The sequence below is a fragment of the Lupinus angustifolius genome, chromosome LG17 (genome assembly GCF_001865875.1).
Source record: "Lupinus angustifolius cultivar Tanjil chromosome LG17, LupAngTanjil_v1.0, whole genome shotgun sequence".
NCBI classification, from domain to species: Eukaryota; Viridiplantae; Streptophyta; class Magnoliopsida; order Fabales; family Fabaceae; genus Lupinus; species Lupinus angustifolius.
The window spans coordinates 13,218,657-13,241,946 of NC_032025.1; the positions used below are offsets into that span (position 1 = coordinate 13,218,657).

Sequence of the window (23,290 nt, forward strand, 5' to 3'; positions counted from 1 at the left end):
AATGAGACTACTTTTTTAGTAGTAGTAGGAAAGAGTATGACTAACAATAAACCGAACCAACTCGGTATTTGTTTGAAACTCGATTTATTATTTAGTTTGATAAATTTAGTTCATGAACCGAATGAGTCAAATTTGAGCTAGAAATTGAGCTCGTTAATTAAATGAGCTGAACTTAAGGTAGATACAATTCGACTCGTTAGAATCATGAACTATCTCGAGATATATATATATATATATATATTTATGTATACATATATATATTTATATATGTGTATATATATATAAAAACTAATTTTTATGTTTATTATGATCCATATATTATTTTTTATATTTATTGTTATTATAAAAAAATAGTCTCATTCTTATAAAAATAGTCTAATAGTTGGTTCACTTAACAATAATACATAAAACACATGTAATGACATTAAATGAACCAACATGTAATCGGTTTATTCAAATACTCTTTCCTACTATCATTAGTTGGTTCGGTTTATTGAACCCTTGATAAAATCAATTTTTTGCTTCTCAGCCAATTAAGTCACTTTTAATTTTATTTTCATGACTTTTTTAAAATTCATTTTCTCACCAATCAAACAAATGTTACACTAAGTGAAACACAAAATGGGACCATGATATACATGTCTTAAAGCTTTAGAACATAAATTTTATGAGAACCAACATTATACAACTTTTAGTCGTCCTTTAATTTTTAGATAGGTTTTTCCATATGTACAAAGGCAATTGAAAGCCAAAAATATTCTAATTCGTCCTAAAAGAAGTTATAGAATTCTAATTGTTTATATAATACTAGTATTTTTTTTTAGAAGGAAACTATTAGACTATTTTTATAAGAATGAGACTACTTTTTTAGTAGTAGTAGGAAAGAGTATGACTAACAATAAACCGAACCAACTCGGTATTTGTTTGAAACTCGATTTATTATTTAGTTTGATAAATTTAGTTCATGAACCGAATGAGTCAAATTTGAGCTAGAAATTGAGCTCGTTAATTAAATGAGCTGAACTTAAGGTAGATACAATTCGACTCGTTAGAATCATGAACTATCTCGAGATATATATATATATATATATATTTATGTATACATATATATATTTATATATGTGTATATATATATAAAAACTAATTTTTATGTTTATTATGATCCATATATTATTTTTTATATTTATTGTTATTATAAAAAAATAGTCTCATTCTTATAAAAATAGTCTAATAGTTGGTTCACTTAACAATAATACATAAAACACATGTAATGACATTAAATGAACCAACATGTAATCGGTTTATTCAAATACTCTTTCCTACTATCATTAGTTGGTTCGGTTTATTGAACCCTTGATAAAATCAATTTTTTGCTTCTCAGCCAATTAAGTCACTTTTAATTTTATTTTCATGACTTTTTTAAAATTCATTTTCTCACCAATCAAACAAATGTTACACTAAGTGAAACACAAAATGGGACCATGATATACATGTCTTAAAGCTTTAGAACATAAATTTTATGAGAACCAACATTATACAACTTTTAGTCGTCCTTTAATTTTTAGATAGGTTTTTCCATATGTACAAAGGCAATTGAAAGCCAAAAATATTCTAATTCGTCCTAAAAGAAGTTATAGAATTCTAATTGTTTATATAATACTAGTATTTTTTTTTAGAAGGAAACTATTAGACTATTTTTATAAGAATGAGACTACTTTTTTAGTAGTAGTAGGAAAGAGTATGACTAACAATAAACCGAACCAACTCGGTATTTGTTTGAAACTCGATTTATTATTTAGTTTGATAAATTTAGTTCATGAACCGAATGAGTCAAATTTGAGCTAGAAATTGAGCTCGTTAATTAAATGAGCTGAACTTAAGGTAGATACAATTCGACTCGTTAGAATCATGAACTATCTCGAGATATATATATATATATATATATTTATGTATACATATATATATTTATATATGTGTATATATATATAAAAACTAATTTTTATGTTTATTATGATCCATATATTATTTTTTATATTTATTGTTATTATAAAAAAATAGTCTCATTCTTATAAAAATAGTCTAATAGTTGGTTCACTTAACAATAATACATAAAACACATGTAATGACATTAAATGAACCAACATGTAATCGGTTTATTCAAATACTCTTTCCTACTATCATTAGTTGGTTCGGTTTATTGAACCCTTGATAAAATCAATTTTTTGCTTCTCAGCCAATTAAGTCACTTTTAATTTTATTTTCATGACTTTTTTAAAATTCATTTTCTCACCAATCAAACAAATGTTACACTAAGTGAAACACAAAATGGGACCATGATATACATGTCTTAAAGCTTTAGAACATAAATTTTATGAGAACCAACATTATACAACTTTTAGTCGTCCTTTAATTTTTAGATAGGTTTTTCCATATGTACAAAGGCAATTGAAAGCCAAAAATATTCTAATTCGTCCTAAAAGAAGTTATAGAATTCTAATTGTTTATATAATACTAGTATTTTTTTTTAGAAGGAAACTATTAGACTATTTTTATAAGAATGAGACTACTTTTTTAGTAGTAGTAGGAAAGAGTATGACTAACAATAAACCGAACCAACTCGGTATTTGTTTGAAACTCGATTTATTATTTAGTTTGATAAATTTAGTTCATGAACCGAATGAGTCAAATTTGAGCTAGAAATTGAGCTCGTTAATTAAATGAGCTGAACTTAAGGTAGATACAATTCGACTCGTTAGAATCATGAACTATCTCGAGATATATATATATATATATATATTTATGTATACATATATATATTTATATATGTGTATATATATATAAAAACTAATTTTTATGTTTATTATGATCCATATATTATTTTTTATATTTATTGTTATTATAAAAAAATAGTCTCATTCTTATAAAAATAGTCTAATAGTTGGTTCACTTAACAATAATACATAAAACACATGTAATGACATTAAATGAACCAACATGTAATCGGTTTATTCAAATACTCTTTCCTACTATCATTAGTTGGTTCGGTTTATTGAACCCTTGATAAAATCAATTTTTTGCTTCTCAGCCAATTAAGTCACTTTTAATTTTATTTTCATGACTTTTTTAAAATTCATTTTCTCACCAATCAAACAAATGTTACACTAAGTGAAACACAAAATGGGACCATGATATACATGTCTTAAAGCTTTAGAACATAAATTTTATGAGAACCAACATTATACAACTTTTAGTCGTCCTTTAATTTTTAGATAGGTTTTTCCATATGTACAAAGGCAATTGAAAGCCAAAAATATTCTAATTCGTCCTAAAAGAAGTTATAGAATTCTAATTGTTTATATAATACTAGTATTTTTTTTTAGAAGGAAACTATTAGACTATTTTTATAAGAATGAGACTACTTTTTTAGTAGTAGTAGGAAAGAGTATGACTAACAATAAACCGAACCAACTCGGTATTTGTTTGAAACTCGATTTATTATTTAGTTTGATAAATTTAGTTCATGAACCGAATGAGTCAAATTTGAGCTAGAAATTGAGCTCGTTAATTAAATGAGCTGAACTTAAGGTAGATACAATTCGACTCGTTAGAATCATGAACTATCTCGAGATATATATATATATATATATATTTATGTATACATATATATATTTATATATGTGTATATATATATAAAAACTAATTTTTATGTTTATTATGATCCATATATTATTTTTTATATTTATTGTTATTATATTTATAAACAATTATATATAAAACATTTTATAGTATTTAAAAAAATAATTAATTAATTGAGTTATTCAAATGAACCAATTTGAATGAGCTGAACAATTTGCGCATTTTAATCGAGTTGAACTCGAGCTAAAAAAATAACTTATATTGAACTCGAGTCAAATTTCGAGTCCAACCAATCTTTATTGAGTTGAACCGAGCTGAATTCTGACTTGGTTCCAACTTTAGGAAAGACCATACAGCTCTATGAGAGTATATACGCGAATGACATCTACTTGTTGCTCTCATTGTGAATGCTTTTATTTTGGATGAGCAAACCCAATAAAGGAAAAGCAAAATATACTACACGAAATTACAATTAAAATTTCACGATTGAGCTGCTCCAACATTCAAATCATGGCAGAATGAAACAAAATTTCTTGATCCATACAACAGATTCCACAATTACGGATTCTGATACTGTTTGCTGTAACTACTAGGCATAATGATTTGTTTGTCTAGAAAGAAATCTCTGTCATGTGATGTTAGGTGTTGTTAATGGAGTTTCTACTTTCCAGTTGTCACATGTTTGAGTATCATGACAACCAATAAGGTGTTGTTATAGTGGTGTAAGGCCGGCTAGATCCTAAGATGACCTAAAGATTAAATGTTCGATTCTCGTGAGTGACATTTGTTGTGAGAGGCAGCTAGGAATGGCAACAAGGCGGATCGAGGTCGGGTTTGCATATCCCAAACCCGAACCTGAAATTCAAAACCCAAACCCAAACTCAAAGGGTTGAAAATAAAAATACCATACCCGAACTCATCGAGTTTCGGATAACCCGAACCCAAAAATGATAAAGTATTAAGGAAAATATGATATTATTTTCGTGTAATTTTTCTCTAACATTTATATTTTCTCTTGTATTATTTCATTTCTTTTATCTTTGAAGATCCAATAATATGTAAAGTAAAATTAGAAATTAAAAACAATTGGCAAATGATAGAAATTTTAATCTTAAATTGAATTACCTTATTTGGGGCGGGTTCGGGTCTTTGCTATACTAAATCCGAACCCGAACCCGAAATTTAAACCCGGGTAAAACCCGAACCCGAACCCAATCACATCGGGTTTTCCCATTAAATTTGGGTTCGGTTCGGCAGATACCCACGGGTTCAGTTTTTATTGCCATCCCTAGAGGCAGCCACACACTGACAAAGGTGAGGGGATACCTTTATTAGCATAAAAAAATGTTAGATATCATGACACTCTACTGCACAGCTAGCCCAGATAGCAATATGAACAAAAAAACTCATCTAAAATGAGTTCCAACATGAGGAGAATAATGATGACTAGGTTCTACGACATGGTAAATATTTACACCTTACATTTGTATAACAATATCAAAATGTCCTTATAATAGCACATCTGCACGAACCATACAGATAAGAACACACATTGGTTTCATATGGATGTGTTCACAAATCAAAATAACTAAGAAAGAAAGCATTTATATAAAACCATAAGGTTGAGAAAAAACACATCCATAAGATGTGTTCATAAATTTAAAATAACACATGGAACATCAAGAAAAAAAACAAGAAAACACATTAGTGTGGTCTTTTTTCTGTTTAATATGGAATTAAACTTGCTAGAGAATTTATTCCTGAATGTAATCAAAACTGTTTATTTTTCTATCTATCCAACCTTATTACTGTCTTTAAATAGAAATGGTGTACATAAATTACTTCTGGGTAACAGGTACCTTATAAAATACTATTAAAGCCTAGCATTACTAAGTTGTTGCTTCAGCAATGGTCGAATATACTCTTGATAGCCATCAGGCACCACTGAATCATTCAATGGGTCCTTCCATGCCTCGGCGTACAACTTTGGATACACATTTCCATCATAGGAACCAAGAACTGAACCAAGGTAGTGGTCGGTGTGGTTGAACGCATCAACCAGCGCAATTGCATTCGGACGAACCTAACCACACACATAATCATATCAATTTCATATGAGAAAAACTGTGACACCAGAAGATGCAATCAGGGCTCCGTTTCCTTTAATGTTTAAAAAAAGTGATTTTTAGATTGTGTAAAAAGTGATTTACTTTTTTTTAGATTTTGGTATAAAGTAGAAGCTACTTCTGCTTGGTTAAAATAAAAAATTCAATATTTACTTGATAAGCTACTCATACTATCAAAGTAACTTCTGACTATAATAAATATTCTGCTTATTTTGAGACTCTGGTTAACGAAATTTTCTTATCAAACATGGTATAACTTATAAGTGATTTTTAAATAAATAAATAAATGATTTTTGTTGAGAAATAATCCCAAACAAATGGAATCTTAGTTTCAATTGCTTAGGACAAACCTGGGAGTACAAGGACCTAAGTTGCTCATTGGCAAGATCACCCTGTTCAGGAGTGATGCAGCCAGTTGAAAGAAAATCACCGAGATGCTTATGAAGAAGAGACAAAGCATAAATGCTAGAAAGACTTTCCAATTGCTGTTTAACCCCTTTTCCAGGTATATCTTCCTGCAACTTCTCAATAAATCTGAAAAGAATAGAAAGTTGGTCAACTTAATTGTACAATATGCATGCAAATGCTAGCTTGAGACTTGAAGCATAGAAATCTTAAAATTGGATTGTATATTTTGTTTAGCTCTCCTTTCACTGAAGGCCTTTTCACCCAAAGGACAATCCAATACACTAGATCAACAACAGACACTATGTGAGACAAGTAAAAATGGGAAGAAGCTCACTTGGAAACAATAATTAACTGACAATGAGCAACTGCCGCCTCAACTAGATCAGCTGAGAGCTCCTGGAAACCTGCCGTCAGAAAAACCGTCAGCATTCAACATGATCATATCTGATGATGTCGCATTAATTACAATAGTCACTCATTAATACACATGTACTCTTGAGAGATTTTTATATCAGAGCTTTTCTACAACACAGGTAGATTCAGTCAAAAAAAGGTAAACCACTACCCTGGTGTGCTCCCGCAGTGTCCCCCACCAAACACAAAAAACACAAATCAGCCACAAAAGACAAGAGAAGATAGCTTATGACTTAAAGCAGGATTTCTTATTTACCCTCTTCAGGGTTGGAAAACTTGCTAAGATTCTGAGCAACAGCAACACTCTTCCTAGCCGCCCTAGCTTCAAATGCTCCCAGGACTACATTAGGCTTCAACCACTCCTCAGCTGCAAGCAATTATAATAAGTCTACATAACTATAGTAAGGACAAAGGCATAGTTCGTAACGTTATCTTAAAGATTCGGATATCAAGACATTCATATCGTTAGAAATTTAGAATTAGCATATTCTCAATCAAACCCAGACCTATCATACCTTTCTGAACATCAGAATGATATTGCAACAACTGTTCCAGTCGTCCTAAATAAGCTGTTGTACCGACAGGCTTTTTCCCAGAGCCCAACTGAGAAATAGTCTTGATGAGATGCCTTGCAACCTACAAGGTATTTTCTAGAAGTTGTCAAACAACCCAAGACCATTCCTCAGTTAATAACATCCAACTAATCTCCCAAATAAGACTACATCAGCATGTAACATGAAGCACAGAAATGTATTAGACATGAAAGACTTGTGTAAAACATGAAGAGTAGAAGACACAGCCACGTCGTGGTAGATAAGAAAACTGATGATTGTTTAACTCATTCTGCCCGTATGGGACTTGTTGCTAGAAATACAATAGAGTTAATTGCCTTAAAATCTTAGCCTAAGAAACAAAAAGTACAACTTCATATTTTTATGGGATCCAATATCAACAAATACAAAGAATTTACTAAAAAATGCACATGTTTACAGTAATATTAATATAAGAACAAATTGAATACAAGTAAATAAAATCCCAGCTCTCTACAAACAGACTAGCTATCACACCACAATAGTCCTATGTACAGATGAGGAGGAGCTTTATAAGAAGTTCATCAATTAATAATACTCAATGCAATAGCATATGCTACATTTAACAAACCTGTAACTGCAGCACAACGTTGTCTCCTTCATAGGTGCAGGTAGGAACATAGGCAGCAAATAACTCAGGGAGACCACTACTACAAAGGTAACCATGGCCACCACATAGTTTACGGCATTCTTCAATTCCATCCTGAAATTTGAGTGAATTTAACATCATTGCAACTTTAAAGATTTGAAAGATGTAACAAAGTGAACCCCGTGTATCAGGATACAGTACAAGGGTAGCAGCATAACAATAAAATCAGAGGCGTTTGGACCATTTAAATGAGAATATTACTGAGCCACTCAGTTATCGCACATAAAAATGGATGACGTTTATGAATGATGATAGACTGTAATGTAATGCATGCAGGAAAAGTAAGATGAATATGAATATGTAATTGAGCAAACACAATACATTAATTACAACACTCTAAGTGCCTGGATTTTTAAATTTTACTTTAAATTGACAATGTGAGATGCAGAATTAATATGCATGAAGCATCATGGTTGTAAGTCTGTGGAGTAAAGAGCATTAGCAGTCAGTAGTCACATACAGCAGTCACTGAAGTAGTCACAGACTTCAACCCTGCAGTGCATGCATGAGCCTCGGGTAATGTTGAAAAATCACCAGCTTGCAATCTTTGCATGACATCCGTATAAAGCCAATTCAACCATTCACCAACAAATCTAAAAGCATAAGCAGAAGCTAGCAAAGGGAAGAGCCTAGCTTGCTGTGTTTTGTAATCAATCACCTAGACAGAAACAGATGGCAGAAAGTGAGACAGTACAAAATAGATAAAACCCCATAAAAGATCATTGACAAGTAAAATACATACAAAGATCTCAAACTTCTATAAGGGAAATTATGCAAACCCAATCACCCGGTTGTTATTTTAAATAGTCAATAGATCTTAGAAGACATTTCAATGTCATACAATTCATGTACCAGTTGAGTATCCATCAAGACAACCTTCCATTACTACAACAACAACCAAGCCTTAACCCAACTAGGTGGGATTGGCTACATGGATCAAATGATGTCATAATACTCTATCATAAATCATGTTTATTGACAAAACATTTATCTCTAAATCTTTCCTAATTGTTTCACCTATTTGTTTCTTGGTGTCCATCTTCCTCTATGAATAGGAATAACCTCCATTTGATCTACTCTCCTTACATGGGCTTCTACAAGTCTCCTCCACACATGCCCAAACTACCTAAGACATCATCCTACTATCTTTTCAACAATAGGAGCTATTCTAAATTACTCCCTAATGCATTCATTCAACCTTCCATTACAACTTATATAAAATAGCATATGTTAGTAGAAAGCGTGACTTAGTTGAATCTTGAGAGTCATGTCAAGATCAAAATATACAAACTAAATCAGAAGCAACTTCATGTTAATACAAATTGTTTTACTTTTTAATCATATCCTGTAAGTATGGGTTCGGCTCCTCTTTCTACAATTTATTAAAAAACATTTCCAAAAAACCTCGTACCAGATCTTAATACAATAAGACTACTCCAGCAATTCCATGCATCAATATAGTCTTTAAAGCTTACCTGTGTTTCAGGACCTCCATTACGCGACCCAAACTGTCTTCGAACAGCACTATATCTTGTAGCAATGCAAACTGCTCGCGACAAAGCAACCGATGCACCAGCTACAATTGTTTGTCTCACAAATACCATAGTACCATATACTAATTGTCGTGGAACATTGGATTGTACAAATTTTCCTTCTCTTGTAACCTGTGAAATCCTGGTAGATGCGAAACACAAAAGGTCATCCACTGAATCTATAGATATAAATTGATAAGAAAAATGAAAATTAGTATAAAAACAAGTCAAGTTACTCTATGTTTATCTTGTCACAGATCGGCCTTTTCAACTCACCATTTATCTCAATTCAAATATAAAATACTTTCACCCATCCACCTTCCAATATAGGGCTCAATGAAGGAAATGACTAAAAAATCTATTATTCTGGATGTCGTTATTTTGTAGGTGGTGGATGGAGGGGCTGGTCATTCATTGCAGATCATGTATGAATTGTATACCATGAAAGCCCCAGCTATAACTATTGGATTTGAACCTGGTGAGGCTAGAGGAAGTCCAAATAAGTAAAATAAAACTAACCTCATTAACATTTGATCCCTAGGAATTCGTACATTGTCAAATCTCAGAACCCCATTATCCATGGTATTATATGCTCCATTTCCAAATTTCATTCCAATGTCACCAACAGTTATGCCGGGAAGAGGTAAGTGATCATCCAAGCTCCGTAACTGGACAATGAACCCTTCAAATTGGACATATTATTAATTGTTCATTAATGCCTGAATCTAATTGCAGAAATTTCAATGATCAAAGTCAGTAACTACCATTCACTCCATAATCTTGACCATCAATAATTAGACGGGCATAAACAATAGCATGTGTGGACACTTTACCCAATCCACCGGGCCACCACTGTTTACAAGAGCATCAAAAGTGTTATAATATCCAATAACTGTATGAAGATAACATGTTCAATTGTTCATTAAATTCCTTTAGAACATGCATAAGCACTATTTCCCTGATTATGTGTATGACAGTATGAATGAACTCGGTAACATTTGAAAATTCCAGAACCTCAATTATTAAAATAGATCTTAATTGGCCACTAAAGCTCCTCATGAGCCGTCTCCATTTTACTCACCTTGCTAGAAGTCAATGTCGGGCTATGAATAACAAACTCGTCTGTTTTGGGATCAAATGTTGCTGTTGTTTCTAGCCCTTGAACATTAGATCCATGGCCAAGTTCAGTTTGGGCATAGCAACCAATTATTTGCATCTTTTGAGCTAAAGGCAACCACTTTTGTTGCTGTTCTTCAGTGCCTTGTCCTTTGATAGCTGGTACAAACATTGCCTGCAAAAGAATTTATGGGCCATATTTATCTCATCAGAGTTTCCATCCATATATCTATCTTTATGGATAAGTAAAAAAGACACTCCAATGTATGAGGCTCTCACCTAGTGGGATCTGGGAAGGGTAGATCAGTAGATGTACACAACCTTACCTTGCAAGTGGAAAGGTTGTTTCCGGGATTTGAACCCATGACTCTTGGTCACAAAGCAACAACCTTACGGTTGTGTTGAGACTCACCCTCTTATCTTTATGGATAACTAAGACTAAAAAAATGCGACTAGGAAAAAAATTCAATCGTACCCAATGAAGATCTGTAAAAGCAGGTTCATCCACAAAGGTTCTAAGCATGGAAGCTTCCTCTTCTGCAAGAATAAAATTACACAATTGTAAACTAGACAAATATTAATGCTTGCAACAAACTGGCTCCCATGGAAGAAAATAATGATGTCAAATGCACACTACACAAAGAATACAAGACTCACCATTAAGACGGAGCTCAGTAATCCTTTTCCATGCATAAGTTGCCTTCCTCAAAGTGTTCTTAAATAACTCCTTCCTACCAAGCATGGGTCTATTATCCTTTCTGAATGCCTAAAGGTGACATGCAACAAATAAAAGTTTCAGGAATCAAGAGCTTAAAGAAGCCATAATCATCATTTATCACCAAACTCCTATAAAGGGAAAAAAGCAGGGACAGGTGCCAAGTAACTTATTTGCTTTACATGGATATGTGAAACATTAACTAACAACTGAATCGCATAATATGTATCTATAATACTATAGTTCCTACCCTCAGACAAATCCTGAGCATATTTAGTTTTCTAGGGAAAGAAAAATCATTTTGAACTCCTCCTGAAACTTATGGAACAGCACAACATGAACATCCAAACCCACAGTTTTAAATTATAATCCACATCTGCAGTTTTGGAAGTCTTTTGCAATCACAATGCAATTGTAGTTGCCGCCACCCTGGCTACATCAGTCACATTTGTATGCAATTATCCACAATTTTCATCATTGCAACCCAAACTTAACTTAAAATTTAAAAACATGTACATGATTTTGACAAGTTAATTTTATTACGTGCAGAAGAATCATCCATACGGGTGTTTGCTAAAGATCATTTCCCTAGAAAACAGTTTTGGAAAAAAAAAATCGGATATAATCTTTGTTTCTGAACATAGTATAGTCACTTACTACATAGTTTTCTTCAGTATGTACATAATACATAATACATAGTATATTACTGTACCAAATATATACTATGTTAAGGGTATACTTAATTGGTACATTTGGTACACTCTTTATACTTATGTTACTATCATTAGCTATTAATTATAAATAATTAATAACATATTTTAAATATTTAATTTTAATTTTCTTTTGATATAATTTCATATTTGATTTGGACCATGATATATTATGATTTATAGAATATAAGTTTAAAGCTTATTTATCTATCTATTACCTATATAATAAAAAAAAGGTTCTTACCATATCATCATGGACACATGTCAACTTTTAATTCAATATTTTCTTTCCAAAACAACTCTATTTGCTATGGTGAAGCCTCACACATGAGATATGTGCTTCTATACTTTTCTATTATTATAATAAATGTTTAAATTCAAATAGCAATGACAAATTATTACAGTTGAATAATTTTTAATGTCTATCTCTTTATCTTCCAATATCATCTCTCTAATCTATTAACTAATATTATTCTAAGGCACAGGATCAAATAAAGAAAGAAAAACATATTAATTGTAAGAAAAAAATTGAAGGAAAATCATTTCTTATTATTTGAATATCTTCCAATCTCCTCTCTCCAATCTATTAACTAATATTATTCCAACACATGATCAAAGAAAGAAAAAAAACATTAATTATAAAAAGAGAATAATGTATCTCCTCATACCAGGAGATAACTTATCTCCTATAGCTAGTAAAAATATGACATGTGTGTTATTTTATTTATTTTAAAAAATATTTTTATAGAAATGATGAAACATGATACATGTCATGATTTCACTAGCAGGAGGAGATAACTTATCTCCTTATACCAGGAGATACTCCATTCCCTTATAAAAAATGGAAGGCATTCTTAATTCTCTTTTGAACAATTATTTTTAAAATACAGTGCATTTGCATAGTTATAAATACAATTATTTTTAATTTCTATTTAGATCTAAAATTACAAGGTTAAAATTAATGAGGGGAATTCTAGAAAATCATTTCTTATTATTTGAAATATAACAAGGAGTAAATGAAATAATGTTTGAAATTTCTATTTGAAATGTTATTCAAAATTGTCATTTATTTTCCTTATATGTTTGAACAAGCAGGCTAACACATGTGTTCTTAACAATGTGAATGTATGAGTAACATGTGTGTTTTAACTATGCAAATGCACGTGTAATATGTGTTCTTTTAGCAATGCGAATGAACCGGTAACATGTTTATTTTTAATCATATGCACGGGTCACATGTGTGTTCTTAACAATACGAATGTACTGAAAACATGTGTATTTTTAACCATGTAAGTGCACACACAACATGTATGTTCTTAACCATAAATGCACATGTAATATGTGTTCTTAATCATGCGACAAAAAAATATCACCACATGCAAATTCATGGTTAACTTGCTAATTTGAAAATGAAAAGAAAAACCTATTTGATTATTTGAAACTAGGCATATTTTCCCATTTCACCCCTACAAAACTAACTAGCAAGTGTTAAACAATCATTATTAGCCTAAACAAATAACATAATCTTTTTTTAGAATTCACTACATAATTTACAAAAAGTGAATTTTTCGGACAATCCAAACGAAATATATTATCATAAAATTGTTTTTCAACAAACATATCCAAACATAAATTTGATTCGATTGTACTCAAAATTTTAATTGATGTAATCCCTTTTAACAAATCCAAACACGCTCTAAATATCTTGATATTACTTATATACCACAAAACGCATGATCAATGAGCACGCAACAAAATGCAGTAGCAATAAGAACCATGAAGCTCAAATAACTTAAAACGAATCAAAAAACGGAGTAATTGAGTGAAATTAACGAACAAACCGGATCGCTGGCAACGAGTTGAGCTATCCTTTCAGAAACTTGTAGAACATGAGAAGAACCAGCCCACACAATCTTCATTGCATCGACATTGAACTCCGCTTTGTTCCTCTCTAGTGCCAAGTAATCAACACCTCCTCCCATTTTCAAAACCCTAATTCACAAACTAAAATTCATGTGTTTTTTTGTGATTGAAGAAGAAAGAATGAAAGCAATGAATGAATGAATGAGAGAAAGTTGCTTCAACACTGAAGTGCTTTTTAAATGCTTCAACCGCCAAACGTAATAATGACAAGATGGTGACATATTTTTCACGCATTGTCCATACATTTATAAAGTATAAACTATCATATTCTCAATGATGACAAAATATGGATAATCAATTATATTTAGTTACAAATTATTAATCATTAGGATCTTCAAAAATCCCGAATTTAATATATATGTTTTTTATTTCTATTAGAATTAAATTATTAGTAATATTATTAATATTAATCAGATAAAAATAAATAAAAAATTCAAAAGACAATAACTATTAAGATTAGAAAGTTAATTTATAGAGTTATTAAATTCTTAATCAATTTTTGTCACTTGATCCTGAAGTAAAAATAATTGATTTGTTCTAGAAGAGTCTACTTCAAAAGAGCTTCTATCTTACTTAAAAATTAGTAATCATTAATAAATCAAGAAAATGATATATATCATAATATATCAATAATTAATAAATAATGTATGATTTTGTGATATATCATTTTCTCATAGGTATAAAGAGAATTTAGTATAAGAATATATTATTTTTCTAAAACTAAATCTGAGGCATGTGGAATATTAAAATAAAAAATTAGTTAAATTAAAAAGAAATTACATTTCTCACAAATTTTCTCCCTATATAATATTACATTATTTTAAAAAATGTTTGAGATCTTGATAAAGCTATGTGAATGTTGATATTTTCAAACTTTATCCGTATCAAACATCCTTTATTACATCAGCCATGGAAATTGTGTCTCATGTTATCTTCTATTATTATATAAAAAAAGAAATGATATATTAATCTACTAAATTCTCATATCCATAAGAAAATGAAATATATCACTTATAAATTAATAATGATTTTGTGATATATATCACTTTCTTGTAAATAAAAGGTCAATTTGTATAAAAAATTAGTATGAAAATATATTATTTTTATAATAATAAATCAGAAAATGCTATATATGGAATATTAAATTAAAAAATAATTAAACTACAAAATATATTCTCATTTCTCAAAATATTTTTCCTTATGTTGTATTTTTATCATTTCTCTGATGATTCCACTATTTTTTTTAATGGCTCTATTTGGGAAAATTATATTGTAACTTTGAGCTTGTAGTTGTAAAGATAGTTAGAAACTTGCAATATTGAAGATAGTTCAAAATTTTTAGCTGTGAGTGTAACTTATTAAATTAGAGTTGTTCAATAAAATCAATTTTATAACTGACTGAAATTTAAAAAATGACTCAAATTGACATACAATAATTATTTATTATTTATTAATTTGAGTAATTAATACATATATAATTTCAAAAATAACCATTAACTTTTAAATTTTAGATATAATTGGGAATGTAATATTTTACTTATTTATTTGTTTTATTTTATATATATATATATATATATATTTATTGTTTATCATATTATTTGAGGGCAATAATCTTGGTTGGGGCTGTTTCGTGAGAAAGGTTTTCTCAGACGAAAGGTAGAGTCAAACTAAGGGTTTAAGGGTCCTAGATTTCAAGAAAGGACAAGAAAATGAAATATATCACTTATAAATTAATAATGATTTTATGACATATATCACTTTCTTGTAAATAGAAGGTCAATTTGTATAAAAATTTAGTATGAGAATATATTATTTTTGTAATAATAAATCAGAAAATGCTATATATGGAATATTAAATTAAAAAATAATTAAACTACAAAATATATTCTCATTTCTCAAAATATTTTTCCTTATGTTGTATTTTTATCATTTCTGTGATGATTCCACTATTTTTTTAATGGCTCCGTTTGGGAAAATTATATTGTAACTTTGAGCTTGTAGTTGTAAAGGTAGTTAGAAACTTGTAATATTGAAGATAGTTCAAAATTTTTAGCTGTGAGTGTAACTTATTAAATTAGAGTTGTTCAGTAAAATCAATTTTATAACTGACTGAAATTTAAAAAATGACTCAAATTGACATACAATAATGATTTATTAATTTGAGTAATTAATACATATATAATTTCAAAAATAACCATTAACTTTTAAATTTTAGATATAATTGGGAATGTAATATTTTATTTATTTATTTGTTTTATTATATATATATATATATTTTGTTTATCATATTATTATTTTTTAAAATGTAATTAAGTTACATGAGTTTATAATATTATTTCATTACTAATACTATATATTCTTGAAATATATAACATAAAATAGTTAATACATTAATCCAACAATCGAATGCTACAATAACGTATATATCACAAACAATCTAGTGGTAAAATAATTTATTCATCACAAAAGTTCCTGAAAATAAAATAATTTATCTCATTCCATAATAAGCAAGAAATCTTGTCATGTTCTTCCTTATTCCATGATTTATCTGATTCGAAGTTTCACAATTGATATCAACATCTCTAAGTTCATCTTGTAGTATATAATCTAAATGTTGCTTTAACTTATTAAATTGCACATTATTAATTGAGTTCATGTGAATATAACTATACAATGTAAATGCAACCATAGTAATATTGATTTGGGGTTTTCGCACTATATTGTGGCATTTGGCTAAGAATTTTTCATCTTTTGTTCATGACCCCAAATGATCTCTTAACAGCTACGATGTGATGAACGTTTACGATTAAAAGTTTTTTCAACATTATTAGGTCTCTCCTTTTTAAATTTGATTGATGATATCTTATTTTCTGATATGGTATCATATATCATTCCCTATCTAGATAAGCCTTATCCACCAAATAATACACACCTAGATAAATTTGAAAGACCTTGGTAAGTGAATTATTGAAATTTATTTTCACTTTGAAATTTATTTTCACTTTCTAAATGCTACTTGAAGTAGTTTTCTCAAAAGTAGATATCAAGCGTTACAATATAATTTTCTAAAAGCTACAAGTTGTGTTCAAATTTTTTTACCAAACAACTTTAATAACGTTTTGATTGAGTCTAAAAGCTACAAGCTACAAACTTGTTTTCCCGAATAATGCCAAAGCTTTGTGAGTGTTGATATTCTCTTCTATTACACAAAAAGACTATTGATATATTTACTTACTAAATACTCAAACATAACAGAAAGTGACATATCTCACTTATAAATCAATTATTAATAAATAAAATATTAATTTATGATACATGTCAGTTTTGCGTATTTGGAGAATTATCATTTTCCTACGTAAAAACTATTATGAAAAGTTAATTTACAAATCTTTTATTTATAAGAAATGTGATATGTATCTTAAAATTTCATATTAAAATTTTATTTATGATATATTTTACATTTATCACGCAAGAGAATATATAGAATAATTTTGTAGAAAAATATATATTGTGCTAATAGTTCATATTAAAGTAGAATACAATCACATGTTCTAGAGTACTAGAAGATGGAGAATTGCATAGAGAGAGAAGCACAATGAGGATGTGTTGCTATCTATGGGGCCACTTCCGTGGATCGAGTCGCCTAATAAACATTATAACTGGTTTATGGACTTTTAGGATTATATATTTAGTTTAAAGTAGAGACAATATACATGTGTTATGTAAAGTTGTAAACCCCTAATCGCTCAACATTTTCACAAAAATGTATATGATTGTAGAACATCATTTGAAAAAACTTGCACAACAATCACTTTTGTTATACCAATAATATAAAATGAAAAGAAAAATGTATATACTCATAGTTTAAGAATTTTATACATTGTCATTCATTTTCAACTATTACAAACTCTTCAAAAAACTAAAACAAAAAAATAATGATCATGTATTAATTATGTATAAATCTTTACACTAATAATGTATAGATATTGCATTCATTGACATTTTTATTATATATAATTAGATATCATTAACTATATTACACAAATCAAGTCGGCCACTAACGTTTCTTATTTTTCTGAAAATAACATTACAGTTTTGCTACTTTCTTAACTTTTTTTGGAATTTCATGAATTCAATGTTTCTTATTAATGAATAAGTGTCTAAGAAAGGTAAAAAATCCATAAATGTTGCATATAAGTATAAAATATCTTATAAAATGAATGTTAAAAAAATATTGATGATACTTGCAATAAGGACTAGAGAAAATACAAGTACAAAATAATCCATTTTTTCTAAATATATTTAAAGATTTTTTGGCATTTCTTAGAATTGTTTTCCTTTGTGTATTTTTTTTTGGAATTGTTGGGAATGGGTGAACTTTTTTTTTTAGAATGTTGGAATTGTTGGAAAAAAACCTCTCCCTCTAAACCTAGACTAGGCTATTTATAGGAAAAATTAACACCAACTTAACCTAAAATTAAGCTAACTAATTTTCAACTCTAGATAAATCTAATCACTTAATTTAATAGATCTTAATCGGAACTGATTTGACCATCCTATTTTAATGTTATTTTAATAATTTTTCTATTAACTCATTTTCAAATTAGGTTGTTATTGTATTTTACTTATTTACTTATTTTAATTAATCCAAAAATCTTTATAAAAAATGGATAAAATAAAATTTAATTAATTTTTTATACATTTAATATTTAAAATTTCGAAAAATTGAAATAAATAAATAGAAAAATATTATTTTTCCTCTCTTTTTAAGAGAAAGAATGTGGGCTCATAGTGGCTCATTCGTAATTCAAATTTTTATTTTCTAAAAATTCATTTTTTTTGTGAATTAATTTAATTTAGTTTTGAACTTCTGGTTAACATAATCACTTAGATTTAGGAACCCTAACAACCTTGTTTTATTTATTATTATTTTTTGAATTTTTGGTTAACCAAATCACTTAGATTTAAGAACCTTAACCACATTGATTCATTTATTATTATTTTTTAATCTTCAGTTAACCCAATCACTTAGATTTAAGAACCTTAAGAACATTGATTTATTTATTATTATTTTTTGAATTTTCAGTTAACCTAATCACTTAGATTTAAGATCTTTATCAACATAGATTTGGTACTATTATTTAATATTATTTCTTTTTGACTTTTTTTCAAAAATGTTTTGGGCTTTTTCTGGGCCAAACAAAAATGGATGTTCACAAAGTATTAAAAAGATCTTTAAGAAAATGTTATTACCTTAGGAGCTTATTGTTTCTAGTTATGTTGTTTCTTGGAATGTAAGTAATTTCATGTTTGTTTCAAAGCCTTTAGAATTATTTCCAAGAACAAAGTTGTTAAAAAAATAGTTACAAATCATTCATTAGACATTGGTGCTTACCAATTAGGCTCCAAAACCTTAGACATTTATGATTAATAGGGTGTATATAGAAAGTAATGTCTAAGCTCCAAACAAAAAGTTACTCATCCAAGTAGCTAGTAATAATTCATTGAGACAAAACATCTACATTTTACTAACGTTGGTATAATAATATAAGGCCTCACTAGATCACCAAAAAGACCAAAAAATCAATAGTTCGATTCTTAGGAGCAATACTTTTTGGAAGAGACAGTCATGCAGCGAAATGAATTAGCTCCTTACCAAAAGATGAGGATACTCTTAGTAATAAAAAGAAACACCTGCATCTTTTAATCCGGCACTAGAATAAGAAACACAAATTAGTAGAATCAACTTTACATACCCCTGACTGAACAAACATAAAGTTATATAGTTTAGACCAAAGTAATTCCTATAGATGCTACTACTGTCAAACAAACTAGGTTAATCACAGTGAAGGGGCAAAGAAAAATTAAATTATTAAGGTTATTCCACAAGATATATGATATGATGGACACAAACTCGATTCATGAAGATAATGCTCATAGAACAGTTCCCTTAAACTGCATGGATGACACTGCCATTCACATTCGAACCAGTTGTCGCAGGAGTTGCATGAAAAGCTGACTGTCTAGAGGGTCCTTCTTCTTGAAGTTTTTGTTTCAAAGCAGAGGGGCCAGAGTCACCAATAGTCTCTCCTAAACTCAGTTTGGACATGCCAACAAGTTCATCAACATTGATTGGGCTTTTAGAATGTACCGGAGTTGGCTTCAGCACTTCGTGCATGTCCTCCTTCTTCACGGGCTCGGCGGGACTGTATCCTGACCAATAGGGCAGAGGCAATGGGAAGAACGGGGGGTAATATGAAGGATATATTAGTGGATAAGATGATTGTGAGTTATTGTCAGGCTTTAATGGTGCAGGGCCTGCAGGCTCGCCATCATTCGAATTAGTGGAATCCATGGATTCACATTCTTCATCGAGGGTAGGAGGAGCAGGTAAGGGATTGTTGCCTTCTGTTTCAGCTTCGAACTGATTAGCAGACAAGAAGTCTTGCTCTACCATTGGAGCTTCAGCTGCCTGCAAAATCATGGAAAAAGCGCGAGAAAGGTTAATTCTAATAACGGATCTAAAAAACCAGCACATGAGAGAATGTAATGTTTACAATTACCCTAGAGCTGTGATTGTATAAATAATGTAAACAGACATTATCTTGGAACACAGATAATCAGTCAGATTATAAACTGCACAGCAAAAGAAGAAAGGAAATAGATTTTTTTTACAAATTACAAAATGACCATTGATTTTAACAGTCATCATTAAGAAGTTAAAACATGTCAACTATGATGCATAGAAGCATAAACATGCACTGGACAAAAACAGAACAACGTCCAAAATAAAGACACACATATATTAGCAAAGTCAAATGAACTTAAATACGAGCAACATAACAATAGATCTAAAACGAGAATCAAATTTTATATATTCACCTTCTCAAAACAACCTGCTAGGCTTTACATTTACCCAATGAAAATGAGCCTCACGAAAAGAAGAGAAGAAAAAAAAATGGGCATCATGTCATTTTACAGTGTAAGCATGTTTTTTCTTTACAAAACAAGTTTTGAAAACAGAAGTGTCCAACACCGTGTTGTACAGGTGTCAGACAAGTGTTAGTATCGAAAGCATGTCCAGCACTTCAACACCTCAATAAGGAGTGTCCATGCTTCATAGCATGTCATACAATTAAAGAAAGATTATGTAGTATGAACAGATTATATGCATCTTGATGTAAAAGAAACACATATTTCATGCATAGTATTTGCAAGTAAGAGTACAAACTTCATCTGCAACAATATCAAACAAGCTGGAACGCCTTTTCCGCCTAGATACATTGCTTTGCCTGATGAAATATTTCTGAGCATGACTGGCCACTTGAGTTGGTGTCCTAGATATAACATAGTTCCTTGCAATTCCACGCCAATCGCCTTTTCCCAGCTTCTGCAATCCAAGTAAGAACATTCTATGTTCTTCCTCAGTCCACGGAATTCCTGCATGAACAAATAATTATGATTTTCAGCTTAAAAAATGCAACATAGAAGGTTCCGTGTTTGGACATAAATATATCAAAATTTGAAGTATTTTATGCATGTAATCGTTTAAGATCTATAAAGCCAATAGGATTGGGCTAGGGGTGTGAAGTGCAGGGGGTGGTCTTCATGAAGTAATAGATTCAAACCTCATTACTACCACTGTACCCAAAAACGAGAGATAGCCTCATTGGAGCTAAGTATAATGTGGCAAAGAAAAAGGAAGCTAAGAAATCATACGAAAATTATATATTTTACAAATTTCCCGCCTTAGCTTGGGGTGCATTACAATACTACTTATCATACTCTTTATTTGGGATCAGCCTAGCTTCAGAAGAAATAGAATGAAGTTCTTCAATTAAGTGAAGAAACATGGACTTAGCTGTTTTCAAAATATGCTTAACTTAACCTATAACAAGCTCAATTGGTATAGAATGAAGCTCAATACTACTTATCATCCATTCCCTCTATTGCCCTCCAATAACCAACTCACAAACAAACCCTAGGGTCCATTTGCAAGTTGGCCTTTGTAGGGTAATGAAAGGCTTCAGAGTCGTCTCACAAATGTATTTCATGACTCCCCATTCTTCCTTTTCCCTTCATTCCCCTCCAAAACCTAACTCGTAAACGGACCCTTAGGTAAAAGGAAGAAGAGAAGTTTGCCTATAAAAAAGCCTATTGAATCCAAGATTATTAATTTTACCTGATTTGATCAACTTATGCAATATATCACTTAGCAGTTCTGAAATAAACTCTACAAAAATGCATGCAATTTACCCCTTACACAAATAATAACACTCAACTAAAAGAAAAGAAAAGAAAATTATATACACAATTTTTTTTCAGAATTAGGATGAAGAGTCGAAATTGCTTATTTCAATTAGCTTGCTAGAGAAGCTTATGAAAATAAGCTCTTTTTAGCTTAATTCAGAAAAACATATAGAATAAGCACTAAGTTGTGTACCAAAACTCACCCCAGTCTAATTCTTGTTCTTCACCAAAATTGTAAAAACAAACTAAGATCACATAATTAATCCAAGATGATTGATTTAACCTAACATAACCACCCCATGTAAAACAACGCTTCCCAGTTCCCAAACAAACTCTAAAAAAAACTTGCATGCAACCCACATAAAAACAACACAACTAAACAAAAAAAAACTAATTTTTTTTGTAATCAGGATGAAAAATCAAACCTTTTTTTCTTTCACGAGAATTAGAAGATGACCCAGTAACAAAATCCTCAGAAGCATAACCATCGGCAGCAACAGCACCATGATCAAGGGTTTCAGCACCAATGAGGGTTCCACCAGAAGAAGCATAGTGATTAAGATTTCCCATACTAGCACTCTTACGAATCGACCCATCAGTTAATCGAACTCCAAATAGCTTCACACCTCGGTTAGGACATGTTCTAGAGTTGTGCCCATTGTGGCTGCAATGGGAACAACGTCGAGTCATGGCTATGATCCGAAAATGGATCCGAAAAAATGGGTTTTTGGGATTTGAATTAGAGGATTCAGGACATTGAAAAGGAGGGGTTTTGTGTTTTTTTTTTATATTTTTAAGGTTTTGGGTTTGTTTGTGTTGAGAAATGGGGAAAGAAGAGAGAGAAGGTTAAGAATGGAACATTATCCATTTTTATGTTGGGTTTGGATAATAAGGGAGTGATACTCTGCTTCGCGGATTACTTTACTAACCATGTTCCTTCATGGTAACATGTCAATGTATCAGTGGTGGTGTGTCTTATTACTTGTTAATTAATAGGAATTAAAATCCTTTACAATTTTTATGACTAATATCGTGCCTGCCAATCCGCTTTCCGATTGTTCGCAATGTGTATTTTGTATGTTATAAATGTCAAATATAATATTTTGTACAAAATATTGTAATTTGCAGTTGAGTTTATTCGATTTGTGTAATTATTAATTTGTTTAAATTGAACATTCAAATAATTGAGTGACTCGCAATTATTTTTGTAGGTGAAGTTTA

At 30.2% G+C, this 23,290-nt stretch overlaps 2 protein-coding genes and 1 long non-coding RNA gene across 3 annotated transcripts; 1 reads left to right on the forward strand and 2 right to left on the reverse strand.

The window, feature by feature from the left end:
- On the reverse strand, nt 5,330–14,014 carry LOC109331529 (peroxisomal acyl-coenzyme A oxidase 1-like). The gene is made up of 14 exons (XM_019566079.1): nt 13,738–14,014; nt 11,129–11,237; nt 10,947–11,008; nt 10,437–10,646; nt 10,120–10,207; nt 9,875–10,037; nt 9,299–9,497; nt 8,284–8,481; nt 7,746–7,877; nt 7,100–7,220; nt 6,841–6,951; nt 6,505–6,574; nt 6,113–6,296; nt 5,330–5,719 (listed from the first exon to the last, which is right to left on the reverse strand). The coding sequence occupies exons 1-14, from the start codon at nt 13,876–13,878 to the stop codon at nt 5,510–5,512; spliced, it is 1,998 nt and encodes a 665-aa protein (XP_019421624.1). The 5' UTR covers nt 13,879–14,014; the 3' UTR covers nt 5,330–5,509.
- On the forward strand, nt 19,256–19,683 carry LOC109331991. The gene is made up of 2 exons (XR_002105868.1): nt 19,256–19,352; nt 19,508–19,683. It is a non-coding gene; the product is annotated as an uncharacterized LOC109331991 (long non-coding RNA).
- Nucleotides 19,553–22,901, reverse strand: LOC109331990 (transcription factor MYB1R1-like). Its single transcript, XM_019566825.1, has 3 exons — nt 22,495–22,901; nt 21,051–21,259; nt 19,553–20,291 (listed from the first exon to the last, which is right to left on the reverse strand). Exons 1-3 carry the CDS (start codon nt 22,757–22,759, stop codon nt 19,770–19,772), a joined length of 996 nt encoding a protein of 331 aa, XP_019422370.1. The 5' UTR covers nt 22,760–22,901; the 3' UTR covers nt 19,553–19,769.